Genomic DNA, 19,397 nt, shown 5'->3' with positions numbered 1-19,397 from the left:
TGCTGGTAAACCCCAAGAAGCTACTCACCCGGTACTTCTGACTCCCTCCACAGTTGGCCACCAGGTGGGTGACCTTGGTGTTGATGTCTTTCCTGACACTGCCTGCCATATGGTGAACCAGATCCACCAGGTTACACTGTCAACAGCAGAGAGACTGGCTGGTGGGTGGGGTCAAGTAATGCAAATACAACAGACAAGGGAGGCAACTCTTAGCAGCATTATTGTTCACGGGGATTCTGGAATCCTTGGAACATTTGAACAAAGGGATTCATGTCATCTCCAACTTTCAACATTAACTACATGATCAACACAGGGGAGGCAACTCTATGTATATTTATTTAGGTGTTTCCGGGAGTACTTGAGGCATTTCAATGTAGGGATGTCCTTACTCTCTAACTTTCAACATAACTTACAGGGCTCAATTGAGTGCTTTGTTACTTGTACTGGTGCAACCCAATATTACAAAGTGCAACCTAGTTATTAGTCTAACTTGCACCAGGTGCAAGTCAATCTTTGAGTGGGTAAACTTCAGAATAGAACATCTAAATAATTCAATAGCATATTTCTGATATTACATATTGCAATAAAAACAGTGCAACTGGAATTTGACGGGTGCAACTAGGATTATATTTAGGTTGCACCTGGTGCAAGTGGGTTAACATCTCTTAAATCGAGCCCTGACTTAGATTTACACAAGGGGGACAACTGTTACCATCTTGGGCACACAATGGGTGCAAAGAGACCTCTTCTTGGCACATGTTTGGTATCTATCCAAATATTATGACCTCGAAGAGAAGTCCCTTAATGAAACTTTGACAATATAAATGCATTTCTCTTAAGCTCAAAAAAAGAGAGGCTGTAGTAATCTTACATGTGCTTTGTGTATGATGTATATAAACACACTTGTTCTGAGGAAGTAAACATCTCAAATGATACCAGCAACATTTATTAAGCCAACACCTATTTTGAACTATTAGATAATAGAGTAAGAGGCGACTAACGGGATCGGGTTGTCAGGCTCGCTGACTTGGTTCACACGTCATCGGTTCCCAGTTGAGCAGATCGATGCTCATGTTGTTGATCACTGGATTGTCTGGTCCAGACTCGATTATTTACAGACTGCCGCCATATCGCTGGAATATTGCTCAGTGTGGCGTTAAACTAAACTCACTCACTCACTCAGATAATAGATTGGTCTCTCACCACTTGTTCCCGCACTTTGAATCCTGTGAAGCAGACAATAACCCCCTTCATTGAGGGGCAGAACTGTGGCCGGCTGGAGTAGGGGAGAGACTGCAACAAACAGAATAAACATGAAATTAATTATATTTTTTAACAAGAAGACAAAGTCATCAATAACCCCCGCAATGGCAAGATACTCTTCATGATTATGTCTACGAGTTATGATTATGTCAAATATTTAGGTGTGTATATAGAAAAGTGGAAGGAGAGTATTGAAAGGTTTTTTAAAGTTCTGCTCCAGAAAGGAGCACTATCACCAATTTCAGTCTAGGTCGAACTTGTTGCCATTGAAATGCCAAAAATATTTTATTCAGAATTCCAAAACTACCATTAGGCACCAGTACACCACCAGTCCTATGTCTGTGCCAAGTTTGGTGAAGAAATATTGAACGGTTTTAGAGTTCTGCTCCGGAAAAGACAAATGTGCACGGACGGACGGACGGACGAACGCACAGACGGAGTCCATTTTAATACCGCCCGCAAAACGCGTTGCGTGATAAAAACCAAGTGAGGCTTGACTCAATCAATACTTTCAGGATGGATCCAGTCATGAATTCGAACTCAATTTCAAATTACACAAACTATAATGGCCATCATCGTCTTTGTCATCATCACCATCGTTTTCATCATCAGCGTCGCTGTCACCACCACCACCTAGTATTTTAAATGTATCCCATTATGTAGACACACTGCAATAATCTGCATGGCAAACACAGGCCTTGTACCTCATTAGCTTTAACAGCACTGATGATGGCTGGGGGGCCCAGTATCCGCGCCTCGGCCTTGTGCAACTTATTGTAGATGTCCCCCTCAAAAGACGACAAGACGAACACAGTATCATACTCTCCGGCATCTGGCACAAACTCCAGGCCGGTCGGAGAATTCACAACATCTGCTTCCTCCACTGTCTGCAACATAACCAGCATCAGGATCATGTACAGGATCATCAGTGATAGAAATTAACTGGGATACAAAATTTGTTCAGAGTCCTGGGCTTGCAGAAAGCCTTTTTGGTAAATCATAGAGTATCATTCAAAACATGTCATCAGACATGAGTCATGAAACACATTAAGCAATCTTTAAGCATTAAAAGTGGTGTAAAACCATATTCACTCACTCACTATCAGGAAAAAAACAACTAGCCCTAGGAACACCAAAACAAAAGACTGACTCTCAATGTCAAGCTTGTGCCAATATGTATAACTGCTCAACTCAAATGTTTGATGCATAATTCCACACTCAGCAATATTCCAACCCTATGATGGTAGTGTGATATAATCTAGTGACTGACATCATGTGTATTGATCTGCACAAATAGGATACAACGACATACAATCAACCATGACACCCAACCTGACCATCCAATCCCTTTTGTTGTGTCTTATAAAAAGGCCAAAGAAAAAAAACGTTGTGGTTCCGATAACACCTCTTTAAAATTTAGGGTAGGTAGGTAGGAAGGATTTATTTTTCATTTTTTTTTAGAAGTAAAGTACGAACTAATAACACATTTATCAATGTGTAATTGTTTATTCAATTAAGCTTGCGGCCTTCATGTCGACTTTCTCTATCAGAATGACCGATATCTGTCGGTGACGGGCAAAAACAATGGTATCTAAAAGCTTATTTTATTCATACCTCTTAAAAAAACTAGGGTCGGCACCAGAATTCAAGGGTCGGTCAGGTAATCGGATCGGAACCACAAGATGCTGGAGACCTACATATTGTTGTGCCACTCCCCACCAGTATATACGAGCACAGCTAATGACATTGACATAACAGAATTATAATGACAACTCTGAAAAAAAATAACCTTACAAACTTTCTTATTTCTAACATTGAACTAACATTAAAAAAACTGCCCCAGACTTAACAACAAGTGTAATAACCTATTATCAGTGTATCCTGGCTCAGCAAGGGGCATAACTCTAAGGTAGGCATGCTTCCTAGGACTGCCTGAAAGAGGGTCAGTTAAGTCCTCACCTGTAACGCCTTCTTGAGGTCTGTGTGTTGTTGACACTCACTGCCAACGAGGACGACGCGAAGTGCCTTGCCATCTGTAACAACCAACTTCATCATTCACACCCACACATACGACATGTACAAGGTCACATCCATTTATATATAGACAGGGTTTGTGGAACAAATGAACAATTGTAACTTTATCCAATCACTAACCCTAGTTACCATCTTGTGTCACTAATGGCGCAGTTGTGAGTCTACTCTAGAAGCAGTTAGTACTGTCAGACAAATGTCGAACACTATGTTACAACATCTGTCTATATAACCATGTTTCCATGGTTACTTTAATAAGCTGACTGACAAGAAACTTGAACAAAGAAACTTGATCAGAACTAATCTGTAGTTAGTAAACTGACAACAAACTACATATACACATACTATTATGTACTATTGTTAGAATCTGATATTCAGATATAGTAAGTCTAGTTAGTAAATTGATGGGTAATGGATAAGCTATAGATAAGCAGCATGGTGCAGTGACACTGATATATACGACTGCCATGACAATAAACTACTATATTCATTCATATGTCTATTTACAACGTGCTTGCCTTCACTGAGCGTGCTCAGAGCGCATACATGAAAGGATTAGACAAGGAGAGACTCAAACTTAGGAAGCCTGATAGGAATATGTTTTGAGTGGCCTTGAACTGTCCTAGTGACAGGTTTGCTTCGGATGGACTGGTAGTGTGTTTTATTTTATGGCAGTTGCAACACTAATGTAAGGATCTGTATATAAACGGTTTCAATTTCCTGACTGATAAATTAGCCATAGGATGTCCCTCGGATTTGTACATGGGACTGATGTAAATGTATCACAACAGGACATGAATGTTTCGTTTACAACTGACGAAACAGCAGATGCTAAACAAGCAATCATCATGATAATAAAAGGCTTTGGCAAAGAGCATGAACTATCTGTTCAGCCATGTAAACAGGTCGCTTCATGATCACTTCAGTTCAGTGATACAATCAGCCCTTCAAAGCACCTAACCAGCAAATCACCAGTTTTATTGTGTTTTCACATACATATTTGTGTAATTCACGCAGATACGCAGCTTATCTGTACCTCTGAGTATACATGAAGTTTTGTGATTATCTCTGTTGTTTAAGTTAAAATCTACACAGACTTTTATTCACACTACAGTCATCCATTGTAATGAATTGACAAAACACCATACTTCACATAAAAAATACATTTCATAAAACATGAAAAAGAAAATACAATCACTCAAAATCAAAAAGATAAACTCTTTCTGTTATCACAACCATTAGGTTTATGGACTTAGAGTGTAGAAAATAGGCTCTGCATGTACAATTGATGTCACTCACTGTTAAACACTAGGGCTCGCAATATATCACAATATGTATTGGAATATGGGTACCAGAATCGCAACATATTGCAATACAATTTATTTGCCAATACACAGCTCTAGCTCAGACTGAATAAGGTCAAATGTTAATCTGAACAGGCTAAGTTTACTTAAATCTCTTTGGCTGGGTTTCTAGACATCAGTTTTAATTATGAAGTTCATCTCATTAACATTATCAGCTTAGTCTTCAGTCAGATTTATTGTATGCTGTGTTTTGTGTCACCAGAGGCAAACTGACGAATTATTTCCAGAAGAGTAAATAATGGTAAATAGAAGGTAAATTACTGAATCTGGTCCAGACAAACCCATGGTTGATATTATGAGTGAGTGAGTATGGTTTTATGCCACTTTTAGCAATATTCCAGCAATATCATGGTGCTACACCAGGAATGGGCTTCACACATTGTACCCATGTGGGGAATCGAACCCTGTCTTTGGCGTGACAAGCGAACGCTTCAACCACTAGGCTACCCCAACGCCCTGATTGATGTTATAACAAGAACCCACAGGCTACTTTTGTTTTCAATGGTTTGACCACCAGGGCCCTCTTACACAAACTGATTGTTGCCCTAATTACATAGTTTGTTTTTTTTCGCTGGGTGTTCTTAGCTGGTTTACAGGTTATTGAAAAAAAGAAATTCACTTCAGTCGGAAAAATAATTCAAAGATGTTTTCAGTGTCACTATGGGCAGACAAGAAATCTAATCACAGCAGGAGTTAATGACACTAGCTGTCAACAGTGCACTGTCACAGCAATACCTGCTGTAAACCAGTTCTGATGGATGACTGAATCATCAACATATATATTTGATATATTGCATTATTCTTTACAGGTTTCAGGTCAGTGATAAGATATTTTCTAACAATGATAATTCAAAGTTTTATATTGATCCCCTATTTTCTCCCTATTTGTGTACGAGGATCCACAAATTTAGCCTATCATAAAAGGGACCTAAAGTGCTGGGACCTTTTCCACCTTGGGTGCCTACAGATGTATGGGGTGCTTCATTGAAGCCCTTGGGTTTCCTTCGATTTAGAAGGGAAAAGTTTGTGTAACCTTAAAAAACTCTTACTAGTTCCATAACAATTCAAATTTTTGGCTTTGTGTCACAAGCAGGATTTTACATGACGCGTGATTCCTGCGTATTTGATGCAACAATTTTGTAAAAGACTCAGAGTCACTCTCAAAATATTATAATATGAGTCAAGCTTGACGCAAGTCTTATGGGTGACCATCAGAATTCAGTTCAATAAATCAACTTCATAAACAAACAATGATAGACTTCTGTGGTAGTTTGACTTTTTCAGAGCTGTCAGATTGTTCAAGGGAACTCAGAGGAGACACTAATCCTGGTTGTTTGAATTGAAATATGCTGTAGTTGCATTTGGTGGTGTGACATACACAGTTACCATGGGCGGATCCAGGAATTTTGAAAGGAGGGGGTTCAGGGGGTTCGAACCCCTGAACACCCCATTGGCTCCGTCAACGCAAAAAAAAAATCTTCAATGTGATCTTAAGTCATTTTCAATGGGTGGGGGTGGGGGGTGGGTTGTTGAACACACACCCCTTGTGGATCCGCCACTGGTTACATACTGAGAATAATTAACACAAATATCACGCCAATGAAGTGATCTGTTCGGACTCACCTTTGCAAGTGATAACTTGTCACAAAGTTCACAAATGTTGTCAGTAAATAATCTTACGTTTTTCATGCTGTAGGTCTTTATTAGATTTTTTTTTCAGTTCATGTTCATAACTGTACGTTACAGTAAATAAATCACATTATTTGTTCAGGATACTGGAATTTATTATGATTGAATTTAACAGTGGAAATATTACTATTTATCAACTAATCATATAAATGACAATACAACACAAAACAATAAAATCTTTCCAAAACTCTTGCTTTCGGATTTACAAAAAGAAATATTAAATTTTCATGACTCAAATATTGAAAATGACTCCCCCAAATAATATTGTGAGTCACCATGACTCCCATTTTTCAACATCTGTGTAAAACCCTGCACAACACAGTGGCCCAGATAAGCTGCGTACCCGGGTAAAGTACGCATGAAAAAATTCCAATTACGCATTGAAAAATAATTGTTGCGTACCAAATTACGCATTTAAAATGTTACATACGCAAAATGTTTAAAACAAATGCGTACAGAATATATTTATAAAAATCGCTTGCATAATAGAAAGGCATCGATTGCTATCAAGTTGTACTGATAGTATAGGACTAGTGTTGTACTGTCAGTATAGAATGAGTGATTTTTTTATGAAATCATTTCCCTTATATTTATGTTGGTTTTGATTAGGTATGACATAAGGCAGAACATACCTGCTTAGTAAACTTACTCAATGACATAATACTTAGGTGAGTAAAATGACCGAAATACACACATATTTGAAAGCAGTGCGTAACGGAAAATGAAATACCCACTCAACATTCATAATACCCACTCCAAAAAAATACAGTGGGTACAGTACCCACATGAGCTAAATCTTATCTGCAGCTCTGACAACACTCGTATACCAGTGTGAATGATTCCAGTCTCTGCACAAAGAGGAACTGAATCCACCTGCTTTCAGTTTATCATGGAGCATTACATTAAATTTACAAGGAGCGGACAATAAACACATAACAATGAACACAAATACTGATCGTAACTTTTCTGCAGTTTTCAGTATGTAATTTTTTGTCGGCTCTATGCAAAAATAAAACATTATCCAATCAGGACATGCCACACACAAAGCTCAAGGCAACATTGATGATGTACGAGCACAAAATGCTTTAAATGGATGATGGGAGAAGGCAATGAAGAGCTAGATTTGACTTGGTGTTTTAACACGATAAGCATATGATACAACTATTTCTGACAGAATCTGAGCACATTATGCTTTAGATGGATGATGGGAGAAGACGATGAAGAGCTTGGTTAGATTTGGGATGTAAACACGGTAAGCAGAAAACTACTTCTGACAGAATCTGAGCACATTATGCTTTAGATGGATGATGGGAGAAGACGATGAAGAGCTTGGTTAGATTTGGGATGTAAACACGGTAAGCAGAAAACTACTTCTGACAGAATCTGAGCACATTATGCTTTAGATGGATGATGGGAGAAGGCGATGAAGAGCTTGGTTAGACTTTGGATGCAAACATGGTAAACATACCACTATTTCTAACAGAACTTGTCTGCTCACGAATGTTGCACCGAGACCGTATAATGTGTTGCTGGCCACGATTAATATAAACTGAAACAAACAAAATGTGCAACTCAAATAAAACAGTGACATGTGCATGCAGACTAAATAATACATCTCAACTACGACTACCGGTATGTGCACAGGGATGGAAATTAACTAAGGAGATCCATGACCCGAAAAAGAGATCACATAAAGCAGTACCCCATAAATTAATTGTTTAAAATTATTTGCCTTTATGATACATTTAACACTATAATTTAACAAAACTGGTCTGGCCCAGCAGGTTAGTGTTTATTTCCATCCCTGACCGGACTAAAGACAAAGCAAAGAAAAACAATAGCATCATATGAACCACTAACCATGACAATATTTCATAAAGACAACATGTCAACACAGTAAATAATTGTGAACATTAATATTGATAAATGTTCTATGTTTGCCTAAAACAGATTGAATGAAATAACATAAGTATGAGTGAGTGAGTGAGTGAATTGGGTTTAAGGCTAGCAGCTTTTAGCAATATTCCAGCAACATCACGACGGGGGACACCAGAAATGGCTTCACACATTGTACCCATGTGGGGAATCGAACCCGGGTCTTCGGTGTGACAAGCGAATGCTTTAACCACTAGGCTACCCCACCGCCCCCATAACAAGTATGAACATTATGTGCATGAGAGAGGCAACGAGCATCTGTTTAGTATGAAATACTGTGGTAGCTTCAATACAGACATGATAAGACAGAAGATTACCATCAGAACACACCATGGTAACTATGGTAACTAGGGCTGCAACGAATACACTATGTGGCGAATATGATATGTATCATGAATATTGGGTTACGAATACGAATAATTATTCACGAATACAATATTGTAGTTATGTGATTGATGCACAATATGGAATGCCCATTTTGATAGTTTTGATTTGTCACAGCAATAACCAGTGATCTCATGACACTCAAATTTGTTATGTAATAGTTATAGTCGACAGTACCATGTGCGGCCTTGGCAAACTAACATGACTTGCGCTACTGCAATGCTAGTACATATTCAATCCTTGCATATCTCACTTTCCAAAAGTACACAAGGGTTCAAGTAAAACATGCTTCCTTAAACAAATTGTAAATATTTGTTAATATTCGGTTCTGGTGACCACGAATAACGAATTGAATTCATGAAGGGCTACGGTTCGATTCACCGAATATGCGAGTGCATCGTTACAGCCTTAATGGTAACCATTCATGATATGATTTGTTCTACAATTTGTTTATTTTCTTCCTTCAGAAGAGTATAGGTATAAGTTGATACACCTTTCATGTGTTTAGGAACCAGTGTTTGAGCTTAAAAGAAATGCTAAGGACGTGTCAACAGTAATTCATAAAACCATGTGCCTTATAGCACAATACACATATAATTCTTTATAAAGTGTATATGCACTTACAAATCATAGAATTTTTAACAATTTAACAACATGAAATTAGAAAACATTTTGCACGCTTTGGGTGACATTCAGAGATTTTCTCCTAGACTGTTTCTAAATAACAGAACATATTTTATCATGTTCAGGGAAGAGAAAATATTACCTTATTAACATCAAAATCTTTGTTTATTATGTTTTGTGTGCATAAATGTAAGGGGAAATATGATAAATCTTGATCAACATTAACATGTTAACCAAATCTGAGGGAAATATTGACTTCTCGCACGGAAATATCATCTTTGGTTTCCAGGGTAAAAAAAAACCCCACTTACTGTGGTGATTTTACTTGTGAAATGTACACTATATAAAATAAGTTTAAAAAATATAAAGCCAAACTTTTAATTTCTCTAAAGAGAAATACAAAACTATTATAAAGCGACAAAATCTATAGCATTCTCAAATGCAATGCCAGCAAATTTCTATGCCTTTTGGTATTCCTTCCATGCACTTTTTGCCAGTTATATTGATCCATGATGTTCTGTATATCAGAACTCAACTTTGAAATTACATATGTACATTTGAATCACATATCAGCTTCCAATGGATGATGAAAATGTATTAGTAGATGTACTATGTGGAGTACAACTTAACATTTAAATTATCTGTGGATATCTGCATCTTGTACCAGCTTCGGAATGTATGATGATTATTGTATACTACTTGTACTGTGTACATTACAATCCAACCTGTGAATTACTTATTTAATTCTGTATCATGTATCAACTTCTGACTGTATGACAATGATTATATTATGTAACATGTCAATAATATACCTGGGAAATAAACATACTTTTCCAAAAAAACAATAAAACAACATGTTAACAAATTTGATTCTAACAGAATTATCAAGCAAGTGAAACATTGCTCCTAAGTGTAAATAAAGAAGTCGTTCATCCATATATCTCATCCTTACTCGTAAACAATGAAGACAATTGCCAGGCATCAAAGTAGACACTTTTTATTCAAACATTGTCTTGAGTGAATGAAAATATACGTGCCAATTCAGTTCGTAGGTCAAATGGATTGGAAAATATGATCAAATAAACATTCCATGTGGTACACTGTTATTTGTTTTTCATTCATATTCCATTAGTAAGAACAAGTTAAATTGAAGTATTCTAAATACCCCTATCATTTAGATGGTATGTACGATTGTATTTATGGTGTTAGGGATGGGGAAAGTAATGCGTATCTTATTTTTTCAGACAATCAATACAAATTATCATATTTAGTTTCAGCAAATACGACACAACAATGGAAACCTCCCGTGGGAATAAAAGGCCACGCCTGCCACATGTTGAGAAGATGTGGCTTCAGTCACGCTTGGTCACCTGTCATATTAATCCACCAAATTTAGGAACATTTCACGATCGACATCCTTTTTAATCTCAACAATCATGACAAAAACACGAGTATGTATACCAGTGCTTGAATTTAAACAACATCACGTGTTAAATGTGTATTCAACAGGCGACCCTTCGTGATGATCTATCACCGAAAATGTAAACACAAGGCCGACACCTGTTGAAAACAAGATGCGACATCGCACCAGTCGTTATCTGATGTGAACAAATGTAAAATACAATTTACATTTCACAGATTGGCATGATAATATAATATCGAACCATTCGATCGAGACATACCATCCTCTTTCACAACCTGAAGTACTCTTCCATCCGCCATTGTTTTGGGCCGACATGAAACTTTGAATTTGGCGGTGGTAAGTTAAAAGCCCATACCTGATTGGTCGTTTTGAACTTCCGGTACAATATTTCAACGAATGGGATATAAGTTAACATAAACTTTGCATATAATATTACCTTACGACTTATTAGACACTGTAAAATGTTGAACTTTGTTTCGAACCGAAATAAATATTAACGACTGCCCTGCTGTGGAAGAGAACATTTTTGCTTGAATAAAGTATCGTTTGCAATATCACTTTTTGTCATATACTGTTATCACCCGTCACGTATTCCCTGATGGTTTTGATCATCCGTGTGGACGATAATTTCAAGTTGCTTATATACTGGAAAAGATAATCAAATTCTAAGATTAATTTATTGTTGATGAGGGTTGGTCGAAGGCACCAGGAGAGGGTTACCAAATATATCACAGACTGTTGGGGACGGTAGTAAAAAATGTACACATTTTTGGTGTAGGGTTTTAAATAATTTACATTTAATTATAATATGTAGTGTTATATGCTTTTGCATTTTTCTTTTAGTAGATGGTCATTGATGCATAGGCACGAGGACTTGCGGAGAGTGAGTCGAAACTATGGCAAGCATTAATGGAGGGTCATTATTTTTAGCACGTCAGAGCATCAAGACACCAGTAAAATGATAAAGAGCGTACGTCAATTGTTACGTCAGACTGGATTTCCAAGAGTTCTGTTAATGAATCCGAGGTATATTTATTTCTTTATAAACATGTGCACCAATCAAACTGAAAACACAATTTTAAAAACTATTTTGTACCACTGATTTACTTTTTCTTACGCCTTTTTCAAAGAGTATATCTAGTGGCTTTCGAAACTGGAAGAAGCGCATGTCCCAGGCCGATCCATATATTGCTCCTTAAGAAATAAAAAAATTCTGAAGTATTGTGTTTCCATTATATAGTAGTATACACAATGAGAGAATTGAAATTCCACTGAAAAGAGAATAGTTTTTACTTATGAAGACCTATTTATTACTACATTCAGCTGCCTGAAACATGTCATTCGACCCATGTTAATCTGAAAGAAACACTGTTGTTGTTGCCACTGATGTCAGCCATAGGCTCACGTAGACCCATTGTTCCGACGGACGGGTGTCGACTGTGTGTTATAATGTTGCCCTATAAACTATATATAGCCCGGCCGACGGGTCGAGGACAGAGGAAGTTTCATCGCGATAGCCTCTTTTTTATTTGCGGTTTCAAGTGTATAAACTGTTCTGTTTTGTTCAAAGTGTTGGGCGTGTTTGCTGACTTAAGTTGCATAACGTTATCCTCCGTGACGAAGTCAGTCAAGCGTGTTTGTTGCAGCTAGAGTCAAACAGTGAACGGAACAAACAGTTTGTGGGTGGGATTGCACAATAAAGCCTGTTCGTGCAACAGTCGTGGCAGGGAGTTGTGAACAGCTCTTTATCTGGTTCAGTCAAATTCAAGCAGAGTGAGTGAGTTGGGTTTTACGCCGCTTCAGCAATGGAAAAAGAGTTCCTTCCGTTCCCCGTTTCTTTCTTCCGCAGATTAACAGAAGTAACGCAATGTGGTTCTACCCTATATATTGTAATTCATTTTTTGGCTTTTAGTTATTTTTGTGAGTTCTCTAGTAATTGTTGTGTTAGGTTTGGTTAATAATTTTAGTATATATTATTTTATAGATATTATTTTGGATGGGGGAACGGGAGGAACTCTTACCCAGCAATGTTCCGAGACACCAGAAATGGGCTTCATATATTGTACCCATCTGGAGAATCGAACCCCACATTCGGCGTCACGAGCGAACGCATTAACCACCAAGCTACCCCACCACTCCCACGTCACCACCATAGGTACCGTACAGCCAAAAACAACAGATTATTGAATTATTCAGATTATATCAGAAGAAGCTGGTTAACCCGTTTCGTTTTACACCGCACTTAGCAATATTCCAGCTATGTGGTGGCGGTCTGTAAATAATCGAGTCTGGACCAGACCATCCAGTGATCAACAGCACGGGCATCGATCTGCGCATCTGGGAACTGATGACATGTGTCAACCAAGTCAGCGAGCCTGACCACCCGATCCCGTTAGTCGCCTCTTACGACTAGCATGGGTTACTGAAGATCCATATTCTAGCCCGGACCTTCACTGGTGGGTAACTTCAGCAACCCATGCTTGTCGTAAGAGGTGACTAACGGGATCGGTGGGTCAGACTCGCTGACGTGGTTGACACATATCATCGTATCCTAGCTGTAGATCGATGTTCATGATGTCAGTCACTGGATTGTCTGGTCCAGACTGGAATATTTAAAGACCACCGCCATGTAGCCAAGATATTTTTATGGATTAAACTTCTTTTTTAATTTCTCTCTTACGACGTTTCGAGACCATTCCAGGTCCCTTCATCAGGTGAACTGGCAGTTAGGACTATGACGTCATAACTGAGTTATGACGTCACAATGCAAGTGAGATCACAGTACACTAGGGAGAGTACTGTTATAAGTGAGTTTGAAGAGTTAATTATTACCCACGTGGTCAACGTATGGGTAGTTGCACATTAATCTCGTACGTCACACGAGTGTCGTATCGCGTTGACCTGTGTCGTAACGACTTGACCTGAAATTCTAACGATTTGATTGGATAACCGATGACCTCTCAATTAGGTCACATTCTGACGTAACTACTTTTTCATTCATAACAAAAACGTGAATTCATTCATTCTACAACTTAAATGCATTGTGGGAATGTAAACATTGCGAACGTTGCCGTGTCGCTGTTTAATTGTGAGTCGAACTGAGACATTATATCCGTCGAAAAACAAACGCAATGTTTCCACCAGTGATGTTAGCCGAATGAAGCAACTGGAAACCAAGAAACGAGGTGCAACGAAGTAGTTTACTGTAGGAGGCTGTACGAGGCGATGACAACTGACATGCATCGTGACGTCGGTTACCATGGCAGTGACGTCATTAGTGTGACGTCATGCAAATATTGTACTACAGTACAAAACTCTTCCGCAACCTCTTTATGAAACCGGTTTCGGTTTGAAACCAAAAACATAACAAAAATACGCTATTTTGTCAATTTAAATGCATGTAAGACGTGGGTAATAAATAAAATACCACACTCGGTCTCATTACATACGAATTATACGAAACTCGTGACCTTCCTATGTTATCTGACCTCGCTTTCGCTCGGTCAGATACCATAGGAAGGACACTCGTTTCGTATAATTCGTATGTAATGAGACCTCGTGTGTAGTATTCTCTATTTACATAATGATGAAAATTCATGCTTAATAATACAGTTGAAAGTTGAATTGTCAATACACAACAACTGCTAATTACACAAAAGTTACTTGACAGCAGGCTTTCCGAAAAGAATAGTAGACTCGTTTTTCTTTTATCAAAAGTTAATCAAGAGGTCCCACACCTAACTGCCAGTTCACCTGATGAAGGGACCTGGAATGGTCTCGAAACGTCGTGAGAGAAATTAAAAAAAGAAGTTTAATCCATAAAAATATCTTGGACATCAATGTACAACTTCTAAATGCCACTGAAAGACATCACCGCCATATAGCTAGAATATTGCTGAGTGTGGCGTTAAACAACAAACAAACAAAGGTTGTTATTAGCATCCCACAACACCGCAGTCGATGATGTAGACTAACAACTCTGATATGAACATAGTTTACAGAAAAGGAAGTTCATAGTAAAAAAATGAAATACATGTATATTGAAAACGAGCCCAGAGACTTTCTCCATTTGGAAATCTAGACTTGCCACATTTTCTAGACTTGCGTGGTCTTTCTTGGATATATTTGCTTCATGGTCTGTGTGACAGACTATCGATGATGATACGAGCTGTTCACCAAAAGGTGAGCGAGTGTGTTTTAACGCGCTGTTCCAGCAATATTCCAGCAACACCACGGCACCAGAAATGGGCTTTACACATTGCACCCACAATAATGTGGTTCAGGGACTCTGTGACAGACTATTTCTGGTGTTGAAAACCCCAAGTTTGAGTAACACCCCGCCTTCTTGCATAGAACCGGTATAACGGTTCATGTTGAAATTCGGTTTCCTGTTATTGTGTGGTACGGACTTCGTCTCAGAAAACAGGAGGAGATCTGAATTTACTGCGTAGCGTAATTAATGTGATACTGTCTTGTAATTCGTGTAAGGAGACGATCGTTTGACAGTGCTTGTCCCACAGCTCAGAAATTACATGCTTCTGTTTTTTTGCTAAGCATTCGGGCTACATGGGACATTGATATGCCCCTTAAACTTATAATTTTGCACACTTCATTTTTACCCGTTTTCTTGTGGACATTTAGTATATTTTCAGGAGAAAACCGCACTGAACCGTCAATGTAATCAGACGTTCAGGCTGTCCACATTTTTTCAGTGTTTCTCATATTCACTCAGACGTAAAACAATTTAAAAGTTTTCTTACCTCTATTTCCCCAAATACTGTGGAAAATTATGCACCGATGTGAAAAAGATATTCTTATGGTTGCACAAAGTCTGTCATACAGACCCTGAAGCAAATATATCCAAGAAATCCCACGCAAGTCTAGAAAATGTGGCAAGTCTAGATTTCCACAGCCTCAGGCGACATACAATGTACTTAGCCCATTCACTCAATCTACAATGCATTTGGGTTGAAAAATGAAGAAGTCTCAGGGCTCCTTTTTATTATATTTTGATTTTTTTCACTATGAGACTTCTTTCTGTAAAATATGTGTATATCAGAGACTGGTTGTTAGTCAACGTTGCTCACTGCCAGATTGTTCTTCATCTATTATTTAATACTAAGAAATTGATTCCATAGCAAAGAGACTCGACCTACATCATACATCACTTGAAAGATAATAACCAAGTGATCTTATCTAAGAAAATAACAACTGACCCAGTTGATACACAACAAGATACAAACAAAACAAACAATAACCAAAAACACCCACCAACATTGGAGTTTCTTCGAAAGCAAAATCGCATCTACGGAAGCGCTCGTAAAATCTCTTAGATATACCCCTACTGTATCTGTGTCCAACAACCAACGAGATGCAGGGATTACATGGGGTTGAGTAGGCCGAGTTCTTGCATGTAGGGCTGAAGGGGTCGTTGTCGACACGAATACTATAGATGTGACCATTTCGCACTGTGCTGTTTAATTGATGCGTTGGTTGGTTTGTTGGTTGTTTAATACTGCACTCAGCAATATTCCACCTTTATGGCGGCGGTCTGTAAATAATCAGGTCTGGACCAGACAACCCAATGATCAACAGCATGAGCATCGATACGATGACATGTGTCAACCAAGTCAGCGAGCCTTACCACCCGATCTCGTTAGTTGCCTCTTACGGCAAGCATGGGTTGCTGAAGACCAATTCTAACCCGGATCTTCAGGGGTTTTCTTGATCGGAACTATTAACTGCTGTGAGGTGAGGTGAGCACACTCCGGCGCAGTGATGACTTAGCATAACATCACTGCCACAGGCTAATTTGCATATCACGTGACCGGACTTTTCTCTTGTTTGTAAACAAACGCGCATATTCATAATAAGAAGAGACTGGCCTTACGCAAGCTTTTCGGCGCGCTCTTAACAGTGTTTTACATTGTTACATATATATTCTTCCACAACTGCGACAGTAACATTTATGACAGTACATATTTAGATATCAAACTGGCTGCATCGTTTGCTCTCCGTCGGCTTCGATGACAGCACGTGGAGCCGTACAACCTATGTAAACAAAGGTTCGCTACGCAAATCGAAATAGTGTTAGATGTTTTAGGATATTTTCTCAGTGAAACAAAACCATTCTATCAAACATGTTTAATTAGATGCGTAGACTCGTCAAAAATAAAAGAGTTAAGAAATATGTAGATTAGCCTATATTGAATGGACGGTGCAAGATGTGACGAATCGTCACATCTTTCTGGCCTGTTGCAGAGGTACTATGCTGGCTTGCCGCAAGGAACTCTGGGTAGGAGAGTGGTGAGGTGAGGTGAAATTGGGTTTAACGTCGTGATTGAGAATATTTCGCTCATATGACGACGTGCATGCGTGTGTATGTGTATGTGCGGCTGCATGTACTAGCCCAGACTAAAGCTGGTTTTATAGTGCTAGCCCACTGAGTTACCCCACTCAACCACATTATACTGAGTCCGAGCCGACCAGTCCTTGTTGTACCCATTAATGCCGAGCGCCAGGCAGGGACCAACAAGTACCATATTTTAACGTCTTTTGGTATGACGCGACCGGGGATCGAACCCGCGACCTTCCGCTCTCCGGGTGGACGCTCTAACCACTACACCACGGAGGCGGTCTCATACTGCTGTATTAGATGCCTTTGGTTATATGATATATGAAACGAGCATACTCTGTAACTGATATTTCATGATTCACAATCGCAATCAGTTGGACGGAAACAACTACACGCGGTGTCCGTTTTTTGTTGTTGTTACGGAATATGGACTCGTCCGCCGTACGAAACGTACCCGGGGTACATATACAATGCCGTCCGGTAATTCCGCGCACACCGATCGCAACACGGCAACTAACGTCTCTTATTTTTTGTGGTTTACCTGACTAAACATGTTGGTATGCATCATATTTAACCTAGAAATATTAGTTATTAGTATAAGATTCTAACGTTGCATTAGTGGTGGCGCGTGGTCATGTGCACAGACCTCAGGTCACGAATCAGTTGAAGCTAAGCAACGTCGAGCTCGGACAATCCTTGGATGGGTAACCGTGTTTGGCAGCTTGACTCCTGAGAGTTTCTAGGACTTCAGGCCTGCCCCACAACGAAGATTAGCACATGTGATACATGTGGTCTCACCTTAAGCAAGTGAGTTTGTTCAAATTGCCTCTGTTCACCCAGCAGAAAATGGGTACCCGGTTGGATAAAGTCATGTAACTATAACCTTCTAACGCCTAACAGGCAGCTTGGGTTATCCGGGGTAATAAGAATCAGATTCTGATTAAGCACCGCGAGCAATCACTTGGTGTTTGGAAACTGTGCGCTATAGAAGATGACTCCTTATTATTATTATTATGCCATACGGTTGACCTTACCGGAGTTCTGACGACATCGCTTGCTGTCCGGTAATTCTGCGCAGCAACTGATGCGCATAACATCCAGCTAGAGATCAGAAGTATGGAAGCGTATTAGGGTCAGATTATTTTCAAAAATCACTTCATCAATGTAAGGAAGAGTGTTTCATATTAAATCCAATTATGAATAATGAAGAAAAAGGTTCAAAGTCTGAAGAAAACGAATTTTCATAAAACTGTCAATTTATCTGTCAATTACTGTTATTTGTATGTGGTGTCCTCCCACCTCACCTAATTTTTACCCGTTAGGTACGGAACATTAGTTAGATGATGTGGGTATGACATGCCTGGTTGATTACTCAGGATTAGGTGAAGTGGGTATGGGAGAGTCCATTTATATGTAGTACCTGTGCAGACAACGCCCCCTTCAGCCAAGTAGGTAGCAGCGTCGGCTATTCCGCCCTCCACTAGATAACAAGTGGGAAGTGTACACAAGTTGGTCAGCCCTATATTTTATCCTCTCAGATTAACGATATTGTTTGCAGTACGATAGCACTATATCGACGAGAATGTAAAACTGCCAGACTAACTTCAATAGATCAATACAGCCATATTAGTGAAAACAGCCCGCACGGACATCCTTGTTGGAAAGTTGGTCACTTGTTTGTTTAACGCCACACTCGGCAATATTCCAGCTTTATGACGGAGGTCTGCAGATCTTGTAATACGGACCTGACAATCCAGTGACTGATATAATGAGCATGTGATGTGATGATATTTGTCAGCGAGCCTGAAAACCACATCCCGTTTGTCGCCTCTTAAAACAACATGAAGATCCATTTCAACCTTGATCTTTTAGGGCTACAAGATTGGGTTGCTGAAGATCGGTTCCAACCAAAACCTTTATTAGCTACAAGCATGATTTGCGGGAGGCCATTTCTACCCTAGATCTCCACGGGTTAACAAACACACGCCCGATTCACGAGAGTCTGATACAACTTCCGTGAAATTTGTAAAAAATGTTAAAAAAATGAAAATATAAGAGTGGAACCACCCATAAAATCACACACACTACACGGAGACACATTGCACTCCTGCAAATATTATGTCCCAAATGGAATGTCTCAGATATTTTTAGCTCTTATTTAACGGCCCACGTCTACAGATTCCCGTAGCCTAAAAATTAGATCAACGCAAACCATGAACGACAATCTCTCTCCTGTTCATGATAAAATTGTTTGTACGTGACATGCATCACATTCACCCCTGACTCATTATCACCATGATATGAGCGTCAGGCTTCCCCACTGATATCA

General features: G+C 39.1%; 1 protein-coding gene across 1 annotated transcript in view; it reads right to left on the bottom strand.

Moving 5' to 3' along the window:
• The window catches only part of LOC124277294 (protein ECT2-like), a 55,150-nt gene extending 44,129 nt beyond the window's left edge, over positions 1-11,021 (bottom strand). Inside the window, 6 exon segments of the mRNA XM_046712945.1 lie at positions 29-136; positions 1,204-1,293; positions 1,968-2,150; positions 3,223-3,296; positions 7,816-7,896; positions 10,973-11,021. Coding sequence (XP_046568901.1) covers positions 29-136; positions 1,204-1,293; positions 1,968-2,150; positions 3,223-3,296; positions 7,816-7,896; positions 10,973-11,012 — 576 coding nt within the window. The 5' untranslated portion in view covers positions 11,013-11,021.
• Positions 11,022-19,397: the final 8,376 nt, after the last annotated feature.

Source organism: Haliotis rubra, unplaced genomic scaffold (assembly GCF_003918875.1).
Source record: "Haliotis rubra isolate DU_JTF1 unplaced genomic scaffold, ASM391887v1 Scf22, whole genome shotgun sequence".
Taxonomy (NCBI): domain Eukaryota; kingdom Metazoa; phylum Mollusca; class Gastropoda; order Lepetellida; family Haliotidae; genus Haliotis; species Haliotis rubra.
This window is presented reverse-complemented; position numbering and strand designations above follow the sequence as displayed.